The following is a 13515-nucleotide window of genomic DNA, read 5'->3' as shown; positions in this document are numbered from 1 at the left end:
TTATTAATGTTTCTTTTCTTCATTGTACTAGACATTTGTTAGACTTCTATTGTAAAACGGTCGTGACCCTACTTTTGATTCAAAGATGTTTTTAGATGGTCATGTGAGACAAGTAGACTCCCGCTATTTTAAATGATTTTCGATTGTATGGATTTAAAGAAAAGTTTTAAATTTCGCACTATTTCTATTGTCTTATGTGATGACATGCTATGAGGCTTGTATGAAACTTTTTGAAGTCTTGTACGCCGTGTCACGTCCGGGGTGTAGGCTCGAGTCCTGACAAATACCAAGGCAATTCCGAAGGAAACAAAAATTTTCCTCAAGCAAAGGTTTTGTAAAAATATGGACTAACTGATTTTCAGAATCAACAAATTCAAGCACAAAATCACTATTTTCAACATGATCACGAATAAAATGATGCTTTATAGCTATATGCTTAGCCTTGGAATGATGCATAGTATATTTACATAGACTAATAGCGTTGGTATTATCACAAAAAATGGGTACTTTCTCAAAGGATAGATCATAGTCCAAGAGTTGGTGCATCATCCAAAGTAGTTGAGTGCCACAACTTCCGACTGATATTCAGATTAAGTAGTTGAGAGAGCAACGGAAGTCTGCTTCTTACTGTGCCAGGAAATAAGGGATTTTCCCAAAAACTGGCATGTTCCACTGGTGGATTTTCTATCATTTTTATAACATGCAAAGTCAGCATCTGAATATCCAATTAAATCAAAACTTTTAGAAAAAGGATACCATAAACCCATATCAGGTTCCAATGAGATATCGAATAATTCGTTTCACAGCAGTGAGATGTGATTCCTTTGTAGCGGATTAAAATCGTGCGCATTTGCAGACACTGAACATGATGTCTAGTTGACCAGCAATGAGATATAATAGAGACCCAATCATTCCTAGATAAATTTTTTTGTCAACTGCTTTTCCTATTGTATCAGATTCTAGACAAGTGGAGGAACTCATGGGAGTTCCAAAGGCTTTACCCTTTTCTGTTCCAAACTTTTTGATCAACTCTTTTGCATACTTACCTTGATTTATGAAAAAAAAAAAATCTGACTGCTTAATTTGAAAACCGATAAAAAAATGAGAGCTCGCCCTTTAGACTCATTTTAAATTCACCTTTCATGAGATTTGCAAAATTCCCACAAAGAGAAAGATTAGAGCTTCCAAATATAATATCATCAACGTAAATTTGAACAATACGAATGCAGGAATCAGATTTTTTTGTAAACAGAGTTGTATCAATTTTCCCTCTTTGAAAATCATTTTTTATAAGAAAAGTGCTCAATCTTTCATACCAAGCTTTTGGGTAGACCGTAGAAAGCTTTTGCTAATTTAAAAACATAATCAGGACAAGAGGGATTTTCAAAACCGGGAGGTTGTTTAACAAAAATTCTTCTTTAATAAAACCATTTAAAAAGGTGCTTTTAACATCTATTTGAAACGATTGAAAGAAGCAAACGCTAAAAGAATTCGAATAGATTCCAACCTTGACACAAGAGCAAAGGTTTCATCGTAGTCGACTCTTTCTTGATGTGAGTAATCTTGAGCTACTAACCTGGATTTATTTCGGATAACCTTTCCATTTTCGTCTAATTTGTTGCAAAATACCCACTTGGTTCCTACACAAAACAGTTCGTGGGTCTCAATAAGAGTCCACACTTGATTCTTTTCGAATTTATCAAGTTCTTCTTTCATTGCTTATATCCAAGACTCATCTTCCATTGCTTCATTAATTCATTTTGGTTCCATTTGAGATATGAGAGCCAATGAAGCTTGTTTCTTGGGGAAGATCTTGTCTGGATTTTGTCATCTGGTTTTCCCAGAATGAAGTTTTAAGGATAGCTAGCATTGTGTCTCCATTCCCTGGGAATGTTGACTTTGTCAGTTGGGGTAGTCGAATCCACTTCTGCAGTAGCTGGCTCTTCAGTGAGATTTTCAGTGGACACGTTTGGAATGTCTTCTGCTGGTTTCGCCTGCTTCACTTTCCTATATTCTTGGATTAGTGTCATCAAATATCACATGGACGGATTCTTCAACACTTAAAGTTCTTTTATTAAAGAATTGAAAGGCCCTACTAATAGGTGCATAGCCTAGAAAAATATCTTCGTCACTTCTTGGGTTAAATTTTCCAAGATTGTTCTTACCATTATTGTGGATGAAACATTTGCATCCAAAAGGATGAAAATAGTTGATGTTAGGTTTCTTTCCTCTCCAGAGTTCATAAGGAGTCTTCTTTAATATAGGCCTGATGAGACACATGTTAAGAATGTGACAAGCAGTACTTACTGCTTCTGCCCAAAAATGATCAGAAAGACTTCGATCGAGTAGCATTGTTCTTGTTGTATCTTGTAGTGAATGATTTTTCCTTTCTAGCACTCCATTTTGCTGAGGTGATCTAGGTGAAGAGAAGTTTTGAGAAAAACCATTTTCAGCGCAGAATTCTTCAAAAACTTTATTTTCGAAGTCACCACCATAATCACTGTGAGTAATTGTAATGAAGTAACCTACTTCTCTTTGAACTTTTCTACAAAATACTTCAAAGTTAGAAAAAGCTTCATTTTTATGAGTGAGAAAAATTACCCATGTAAGCCTTGAGAAGTCGTCAACAATTACAAATGCATATTGTTTACCTCCAATGTTGGCAGTTCGAGTAGGACTAAACAAATCCATGTGAAGAAGTTGAATGGGTATAGATGTACTTACAATGTCTTTTGTTTTAAAAGATGAACAAGTCTGCTTACCCAATTGACATGTGTCACAAATGTGATTTTTCTCAAACTTTAATTTTAGCAGACCAATGACCAGTTCAAGGGTTGATAGTTTCTCGAGGGCATGCATGCTTGCATGTCCAAGATTTCGATGCCATAGCCAAGGATCACTTGAGACTACAGTAAGACATGTAAGAGATGGAAAACCAACATTATTTAAGACATACATATTATTAACTCGATCTCCAATGAGGGTGAGCTTTTTCTCAAGATGTTTGATGATGCGGCTAGTTGTACTGAAGGTTACTAGAAATCCAGCGTCACATAGTTGACTAATGCTGAGGAGATTATAGTTTAGTCCCTCTACCAAATACACTTCGCCTAGATCACATGATGACCTGCGAGTGATAGTTCCAACTCCGGTTACTTCCCCTTTAGGATTGTCTCCAAATCTAACACATCCTCCATCGATTCTTCTAATAGTTTTGAAATTTTCCTTATTTCCGCACATATGTCTGGAGCATCCACTGTCAAGTACCCACATTCCCTTTTTGTAGGTTTTCTTGGATTGCTCCTGCAAATCAATAAGATTAGTTTTTTTTAGTTACCCAAGTATTTTTGGGTCCTTGATGATGAGTAACTTTTGGTCTCGAGATCCATTTTCCAGAAGAATATTTTCTACAGTTAAAAGATTTGTAACCAAGATCACCATAAGTGTAGCAAGTAATTTTAACAAAGCTTTAGGAATATGAGAGTTACTAATAGATCTATTTGATCTGTTGGAACTATGATTAGGAGAATTTCTTCTATAACCAATAGTTCTGTTAGATTTGACAGAACTATGACTGGGAGATTTTTTATGCTATTCAGCTGCATTTTTACTTCCTCCAGTTCTTCTGTTAGTAAATCGACATCAATTTGACTTGCTTCAAGAAGAATCTGCCAATCCTTCTTTTCTTAAGCAATTTTATTGTATTCGTCAATAACCTTCTGTAATTCTTCAACAACCATGTCCAAGGAGTTTTGTAAGTCATTACAATTTAAACAATTATAAGGTCTTACCTCACTTGTTTCACCTAGTGCCATGAAACATAGGTTGGCAAATTCATCTTGATCATCATCGGTTGTTTCTCCTTGATCCCACGCTCCAAGGCTTTTTGGATCTTCATTTCTTCGATTATTTCTTCTTCTTCGTTTCGAACTATTTTGCTTGATGTGTCCAGATTTCCCACAGTAATAGCATCAATCATTATTTCTCTTGAACTCATTATTTTTAGATCCTGTTGAGGTCTCTATCTTCTCTGTCTAAGCATTTGTCTTACTCCCCGATTTATAAGAGTCATTCCTTTATCTTGATATTCATCAATTTCTTCTTCAACTCCAGATGTCTCGGCTGTAAATGCCATTGTCTTTTTTTTAATCATTTTTGTTGTACCTGTTAATATGATTTTGTTCATAGGCCATTAAGTTGCCTCGAAGTTCATCGTATGTCATTTTCTGCAGATCTCCATCTTCAAGAATGGCAGCTTTAGTTTCCCAAGCTTTGGGAAGACTTCTAACAAGTTTTCTGACTTGTAGTCCATTTTAATACACCATTCCAAGTGATTTGAGTTTGTAGATAATTTTACTGAATCTCGAGAACATGGCTTCAACATTTTCATCTTCGGCCATCTTGAACAATTCATATTCATTTACAAGTGAACTAATCCGAGCTTCATTTACCTTAGTGGTTCCTTTATAAGTCACTTCTAGTTTGTCCCACATTTATTTCGCAGTTTCAAATGTTGATATCTTGTCATATTCAGCTCCACTCACTGCACAATATAACAAACTTATAGCTCTAGCATTAGTTTGAATTACCTCTTGTTGTTCCTTTGTGATATCGAATGATTCAGGATCAAATGATTTTTCAGTGCCATCTTTTTCAGTCAGTCGAGAAATAGGCTTTTGGCCCTTCTTGATCACTATCTATGCTAGATGATCATTTGAAGAGACAAAGATTTTGAATTTGTCTTTCTAGTGAGAGTAATGTTGTCCATTGAAGTATGGTGGTCGGTGGGAAGAATGTCAATCTTGAAGTAGAGCACCAGAAATCTGATAGTGTGCCATCAGATCTTTGCTCACGTGTGGTTAAACACTTAAATGGTGAGACCTGCTCTGATACCAATTGAAAGTCAAGAGGGGGGTGAATTAAAATTTCCTTCAGTCGACTTCTTGTATTGGCCAATCGACTCACCTGCACGTTAGTAGAGTAGATAAACCGTAATAATAATATGCAGTAAGTATAAACACGAAAAGTTTTTATACTGGTTCGAAACACCGATGTGGTGCCTACGTCCAGTCCCTTTGGGTTTCAATGGTTTCCTTTAGAGCTTTTAAATGAACTTCGGATGTTACAGGTTCTGTAAATTAATCATGTCTGATATGCAAATCGGATGTTCTACCTTGACACTTCCTCTACTTGTAAACCTACCCTCATAATCTTTCTTTCTCTTTTCTTTTCAATTGTTTCACTCACGTGATTATAAAGCTTTATAAAAGATGAAAGAAGATTGCACTATAAGCTCAAGTGAAGTTGCGTCCTTCACACCTAAGTCTGAGGGAGGTATATATATGAATAGACTTGTGCTCTTGTAAGGAAAACCCAAGGGTGTTATGTTTGAATCAGGGATTTGTGGAATCCCTTGATTGAGGTGATTTGCTGATCCATATCCATATTAGATATATGCATGGTAAATCGCATTTCTTCTTTCTTGACTGATATGGCTTGATTATGTGCTTGGCTGGAAGATTTATCTTGACTCTTGGCTTGATCTGATTTCATTCCTTCTCTTGGTGACTTGGCTCTATTCTTGGCTTGATTTATGATTTCTTGATCTGGTCCTATCAATCAAGATTAGCTTGATTGAGTTGCTGTCAGTTTTAGGCCATATGTTATTGATTCACAATCCCTTTGATTATGCCTTTCCTTTTTGTAGTATTTGTAAGGATCAGAATACATCTCTTTCCATTTTGGTGTTGTTTGCTTGGATCCTTTCCTTATTGGATTTCTTTGCCTGCAAGACTTACGAGTAATTGTTAAGTGCCATTTATCAGAATTTACTAACACTAAGGAGCTAACATAAGTGCTAAGGAAGTCCAAGCACTTTTGCTTTAGAACCTAACTATAAAGGTCTCCAAGTCCCTTTTTATTATATTACTACATAAAAATAAATAAGAGACCTAGTTTATGTTCTATTCTATGATAAGTAATAAATAATAATCTTCTATTATATTTATATATAATAAAAGAGTGAATAATCAGTCAATTGACCGAATTTGTCCTTCTGCTATAACTTTTTTCATTCTATTTATATTTAGTAATTTCTTTGTTTTTATTTATTTATTTTCGTTTTTAGTATGTTATGTATTTTAAAATAATGAAAAAATAGATACTATAAATCATATTTCCTCAATTTCAAAATAATTGAATTGTTGAGACATTATTCATATTTCAAATTAATTTAATTGTTAATCTTGAAGACTACTTTTAGAATATTCTTCCATTTTGATCCTTCATTTGGATTTTCTATGTGATGATTTCAAGAAACTATAACTGCTTTGAATTATTTTCTATGTGATGAGTTCTAGACATTTTTGAATTATTTAGTATTAAAATTAGTTATTATGATTGATATTTAGTTGTTCTAAAGATTAATTTGACAACAATTAATAAGGGTAAAGATGAAAAGTATTATCTAATTTATGTCCAATCTTCTTCTTCTTTTAAAGGGTGTGAAACACCCCAACAATTCAATTATTTATAAATGGAGGGCGTAGTACCTTCATTTAAAAAAGAATTGTCTAGTTTAACTTGACAGGGAGTTTAAGAAAATAAAGAAGACTTTTCAGTTTTGTGGTTCTGAATTAAAATTTTATCAAATATACCAAAATTCTCTTTCATCTTGTAACCTTAAACGTGTCTCAATTTATATGGCACATACTTTTTTTGAACTAAGACTAACCTTATGTATGCTTGAGTTAGTCTTCCACTTATAGTCAGCCAGGATGAGGGTTCACTAGGGGACCAACAATGGTTCTCGAGTGCCGGCCACGTCTAGGGTGTAGGCTAGGGTCGTGACAAACTTGGTATCAGAGCACAAAGTTCAAGTGTACTAGGGTGTCTATGAAGTCGTGTCGGTAGGACCTTATTTATGGTTGTGAGGCCCCCACTTCTATAAATGAGGGACTACAGACAATTAAGAAAAGTTTCCCTTCTTTGATACTCTAAAGTGTGCAATAGAGTTGTGTCATAAGGAACTTATTCAAACTCGTGTGTTTCTCAAATTCATTCGACTACCCCCATACTCAAGGTGGTTTAAAAGCAAAGTCAGATCCTTATCGATGAGTTGCACTAACCAAAAGTACTCTTCAGAAAGTCATGAGACTGTAGAGGGGATTGAGAAAAGCCCGTGCACTATGTATTACGGTTATTTTTCATAGTTATAAAATTCTAAGGATATATATATATATATATATATATATATATATAAACTCTTTTTATGAAATTATTAATGTACTTTTCAAATGTTCTTTAATAATAGCATGATAATGTAAGACATAATTACAATTACGATTTAGATAATTATGGTTTTTTGTTTTACATTAGTGATAACTTGAATTTTATTTTATTTTTATAAACAAAAGTAGAGATAACATGAAAAAATCTCAAAATCAAGTGCTTAGTCATTATCTGTTGATGCTAAGAACTTCTCAATTTTGTCTCTATTTCTTCGATAGCAATGGTAATAGAAAGTTAATTTTATATTATTATTGTCAAATTTAGACAATGAACTAAGCTTATATACTGATTCATTTACATAAATATTTCATTATAATATATCAATTTGCAAATTAACACTCTCTAAACAATATTATCTTTATAACAAGTTAAATTTTAAGATTATCAATAAATCAATATTTATGATTGCATTTATCAATTAACCGCGCAACGCGCGAGTACGTATACTAGTATATACTAATATAATATAGAAGGTATAAGAATTTAATTTTAAAATGTAGAAGAGGTATAGAATAGAGTTTAGTGTAATTAAACCCTAGAGTTTAGGGAGGGGGCAAATTTAGCAGTTGTGGACTCTTTTGGGGTGTTTAGGCAATTCCTCCTTTGTTTGTGGTAAGAAAGTTGGAAGCACATAATGAAAGGAACTCTTTTTGTATGGTTAAAAATGTTAACTACTGCTAACGAAAGTTGTAGTACCTACTATGTAGTAAGGCAAGTTGTCACTATCTTTTAGCGGAAACTTTCAAAAAATTAACAAACATTAGGCCTTAATTCGGACTTCATAGCTATAGTTTCACTAATTACAATTCACAGCTACATTTTGATTTGCTACGCATTTGCATTCGTTGTATTTTTTTAGTTAGTTTCAGAAAAAAGAGAAAAAAATACAAATATAAACTAATTTGTATCAATATGAATATATATTAGGAGGAGAGAGGCGAGCGATATCTAGAGAGGGAGGAGAGGGGCGAGCGAGATCGAGAGAGGAGGAGAGGGGCGAGCGAGATCGAGAGAGGAGGAGAGGGGCGAGCGAGATCGAGAGAGGAGGAGAGGGGCGAGCGAGATCAAGAGAGGGAGGAGAGGGGCAAGCGAGATCAAGAGAGGAAGGAGAGGGGCGAGCGAGATCGAGAGAGGGAGGAGAGGGGCGAGCGAGATCGAGAGAGGGAGTGTAGTCGTTGTATTTTTTTGCTGATTTCGGATTAAAAAAATACAAATATAGACTGATTTCTATACAAATACAAGCAATTGATACATAATACAAATACAGTTGAATACAAAATTATTTTCTCGAATTCAATCGATATAAAATGTAAATCTCTCACCTATAGTTGATTGAATACATTAATACATAATACATTTGACAGAGAGGATGAATTCATATTGTATTCATATCAATACAAATACATATGATACGAAATACAAATATAGTTTTTTCCAATACAATTGATCTAATATAAAATACAAACTCCCACCTATATATGATTGAATATATATATATATATATATATATAAAGAGAGAGGGGGGGGGGGGGAGGGGGGAAGGGAGAGAGTTTACTATGAAACCAACACATAGTGGTTTATTGCAACTTTTTTAAACTATAGCTATATTTCATAAATATGTTGACATTTTTGCCTTGTTCTATAATTTTGGTTTAATGATGCATATTAATCTATAATATAACATGGGTTGTGGTGCACCGATGGGAGTGTTTCACCCTTAACTAGAGGTCTCGGGTTCGAGCCCTGGATATGGAGAAAATCTTGTTGGGAGCACCACCCCCGAATGGAGCCTGCAGAGCACGATCCGGATTTAGTCGGAGCTCCAATGTGGATTCTAGACACCGGGTGGGAAACAAAAAAAAAACTCCGTTTCTACTTTCTACCAAAAGAGAAAAAAAGAGCTTAGATAAATATATATAAATATATATATATATAATAGGGTGGGGATTACTTCCTATAAATAGGAGGTAACAAGATTCATTATTTTCATAATTGCTTCCTCAAAGACATGGCAAGTATGATGAGAGCAATATTCATAATATTTTGTTTTCCCATTGCTTATTCTCAAATGGTTATGGAACCATTACTTCCACTTAAAAAGCTCCAACTTCCTTCAGGAACAGTAGGCCCTGAAGCCATTGCTTTTGATATTTTAGGCAACGGACCATACACAAGTGTGGCCGATGGCAGGGTACTTAAATACCAAGGCCCACGTATTGGCTTCACCGATTTTGCTACCACATCACCATTAAGGTAAAAAAAAAAACTACTTCCTCTAGCACAATTTATATGATTTACTTTTCTTTTTAGTCCGTTCTAACAATGGTTTATCGTACGCTTCTGTTTTATAGCCGCACAAATTTCTATCATCATTTTGGACCACAAATTATAAAAGTCTTCCTTTCTTTCTTAAACTCCGTGCCGAGTCAATCTACCTCACATAAAATGAGACGGAGGGAGTAGCTATTTCAGAATATTTGTCATTTAAAAAAATAGAGACAATTAATTATTGATTTCTTCTAATTTTATCTTTAACTTTAACAGTGTTAAGATTAAATAACATATTAATTTAAATCTAATCAGATAATATATGTAACTCATAAAAGAAAACTTACTTATTCTTCACATATAGAAAGAAGAAGAGTACGATGAACCATGGTTGGAATTTACGGTCGATGGTGGTTTTTCACATTATGTTGGAGCAAGAGAAACTCCCTATACTAAAACGTAAAATCTAATTGATTGAGGAAAGAATTCAGTATAGCAACTCCATGTACCACAACCTAAACCCTAATGCATTGAGTAAGTGTAGAATTGTATATTCTCTATATGATGAGCCTTACATCACCATTTATGGGTATGTCCGAATTTCCAACAAATATATAAATGAACATTTATTGAGAAATCAATATTAATATGGTGAAAGGTTAAGTCATAAATGAGAATAAATTAATTAAATACTCTCTTTATTTTTAATTAACAATCACTTTAGCTAAAAATTGTTGTCACAAAATAACCATGATATTTATATAGCATAACTTACTTTCTTTGTGTTTAGGACAAAGGAGGTATGTGATGGGAAAAATGACCCAAATTTACTAATTAAATGTGGAAGACCCCTTGGCCTTGGGTTTTACTATAGAAGTGGTGACCTCTACATAGCTGACATCAATTATGGGCTCTTGGTTGTTGGACGAAACGGAGGCCCTGCTAGACAACTTGCTACGGGCATAGATGGCAACCCTTTTGCCTTTACAAACGCGGTAGACATCGATCAATTATATGGAGTCGTCTATTTTACAGATTCAGGACCAATATTTCGTGCCACCAGGTTTGTTACTATATTTAAGTGATTTAATGATGTAAGAGTACATGTTAGTTTAACCATAGTTAAGTATTAATTATACTCTATATGGTAAACACATGTCATGCATGTAATGACTTGATATAAATATCAGGTGTGAATAAGTTTCTATCGTTTATTGAGTATGAATTGGTAACCTAGAAAAATAATAAGTGATAAGTTAATTTAACTAGATGAACCCAATTTTTATTTTATTGCATCAAAGTATTGAATTGCCTTTTTATGATTAAAAAAAGTTACAAAAAAATATCACGAGAGTCACTAAACTACTCAAATATACCTAAGTATCACATAAAATCTCCAACTTGAAACAAAGAAAACACAACATATGATGTATTGAATCCACTTATTGGTTGTGACACTTTGGAAAAATGAATACCATTTTTTAAAGAAACAGTTTGTCTACTTTAAAAGTTGAATGAGAATCCTAAAATTACCGTTGTCACTAATATCTTTAACGACAATAGTTTGATTATTGCTAAAAAAAGGCTTTTTAGAGGCAATTAACTCTCTTTGTATATGTTCCTATAGTTTATAGTGATATTGAATCCAATGACAACTAACTAATGAAGATAAAGATCTTAACGCTTTTTGTTAATGTGCACATTTATTGATGTTAAAGTTGTTTTTGGTGTGTGGGTAACCTGTTAACACATATCAAATTGAATTATACCAATTGTACATATATTTTTTCAACTATGAAAACTCAAATGCATTACTCCCTCTATTACAAAAAGAATGATCAAATTTTCTTTTTAGTCTGTTTAAAAAAGAATGACCTCTTTCCTTTTTTGGCAACACTTTAACTTTAACTTTCCACGTGACACATTTAAGGCCACAAATTAAAGGGCATTTTGGTACAATAGACATAACTTTAATTTAGAACCACGAGATTAAAAAGTTTTCTTTCTTTTCTTAAACTTCCAAATCAAACTAGGTCATTCTTTTTTAAACAGATAAAGTATTATTATTACTATTGCATTTACTAGATCCACTTTAATCTTGATCAACTTTTTGCATTTTTGCAGTAACATAACTTTACTCCTTGAAAGCAAAGATACAACAGGGAGATTATTCAAGTATGACATAAGAACAAATCGGGTCACATTACTTCTAAGTGGACTAGCAGGGCCAGCAGGAGTAGCAGTCAGTTTAGATGGTTCATATGTCCTTGTCACAGAATTAATAGCCAACAGAATCAAGAGATTTTGGGTGAGAGGCACAAAAGCTAATACAGCAGAAGTATTTACAAACTTGAATGGATATCCAGATAACATTAAGAGGACAATTTTAGGGGACTATTTTGTGGCTGTTAACATTGTCAACAATCAATCAATGACTCCACCAAAATTTTCGTTTGCACAAAGGATTAATGTGCTTGGGAATGTTATCGTTTCGCTGAATCTTTCGGCTCAGTATCGTGATTCCATAAGTGAGGTTCAAGAACAATTTGGTAGACTCTATATAGGGTCTTTAAAGGAAGACTTTGTTGGTGTTTATGGAGTTTGAAGTCTTAAGGAAGTCCAAGCACTTTTGCTTTAGAACCTAACTAGCTATATATAATGGTCTCCAATTTCCCCCTTTTATCATATATATACAAATAAATAAGACTTAGCTAGTTTATGTTCTATTATTGTATAATAAGTAATAAATAATAATCTTCTATTATATATATATATATATATATATATATATATATATATATATATATATATATATATATAATAATAAAAGAGTGAATAGTCACTCAATTGACTGATTTGTCATTCTGCTATATTTATATTTAGTAATTTCTCCTTTTTAATTTATTTATTTTCATTTTAATACGTTATGTACTTTAAATTAATGAAAATAGAAATACTATAAAGCATGATCCCTCCATTTCAAAATAATTGAATTGTCGAGATATTTTTCATATTTCTAGTTAATTTAATTATTTAATCTTCAATTACTATACTATTTCTATTTATAGGAGATCTATGTAATGTGGGATTGTGGAGGACATTCTTTTGTCATTGTTTATAAAAATTTTGATCGATCATAAAATTTGATGCAATCTTGGATCACAGCTAGTTACTAATACCCACTTTACACGTCTTTTTGTATTTGCAACACGAGTCATGTTGGTCTATTCTTGGCATTATTCTCTATTGCAATGTGATGGCAAATGTATTGGTGATGCAATGAATATACGTGCTTTGATTAAACAATTTTGGAGCACCGTTGCTACATAAAGTCAATGGTGTCCAAAATTTTACACTCACGGCACAACAACTTCTTGTTAACGTGTGACTGTATAAAGTGTCTTGAAACCATCAAATTGACACTTATAATAGTTCCCTTAAAGCTATTATCCGTTGGGTTTTTTTTTTTTTTTTAGCTTCAATCATATTTTAAATGGAAAACGGTTAAAAATATTCTGAATCATAAGAAAAAGTTTAAAAATATCTTTCATCCATCTTTTAATCTAAAGATACCCTTCTATTCATCTTTTTGATTTAAAAATACCCTCCCATTCACATTATAGATCACTACTTATACCCTTGAAACTAACAATGCTCTCTTTATTCTTTATTTTTTATTTTTAAAAATTATTTATTATGTGACATTCTCTTATTGGATGAAATAAAAACTCTACCTCAACTAGACTATTTCCCATTATTTATCCAAATCAAAACAATATACCTCTTCAATACCCCAAATTTTTTTATAAAAAAAATCTTGTACTTTTTTGTATTTACTGTAACTTTTTATTTTTTATTTGTGGATCCAATTCCTCTCTATTTCTTTTGAGAAAATTATACATAATAACAAACTATTAATTCAAATTAAATGTTATAAATATACTTTGATTTAATTGT

General features: G+C 32.9%; 1 protein-coding gene across 1 annotated transcript; it reads left to right on the top strand.

Annotated features, from left to right (window-relative positions):
* The first annotated feature begins 9298 nt into the window (after nt 1–9298).
* LOC125840527 (protein STRICTOSIDINE SYNTHASE-LIKE 11-like) lies at nt 9299–12200 on the top strand. Its single transcript, XM_049519503.1, has 3 exons — nt 9299–9543; nt 10349–10621; nt 11683–12200. The coding sequence occupies exons 1-3, from the start codon at nt 9299–9301 to the stop codon at nt 12161–12163; spliced, it is 999 nt and encodes a 332-aa protein (XP_049375460.1). The 3' UTR covers nt 12164–12200.
* Nucleotides 12201–13515: the final 1315 nt, after the last annotated feature.

This window comes from Solanum verrucosum, unplaced genomic scaffold, assembly GCF_900185275.1.
Source record: "Solanum verrucosum unplaced genomic scaffold, falcon-dt-bn FXZP01000181.1, whole genome shotgun sequence".
Lineage (NCBI taxonomy): Eukaryota > Viridiplantae > Streptophyta > Magnoliopsida > Solanales > Solanaceae > Solanum > Solanum verrucosum.
The sequence above is the reverse complement of the archived record's forward strand: the minus strand, read 5'-3'. Positions and strand labels throughout refer to the sequence as shown.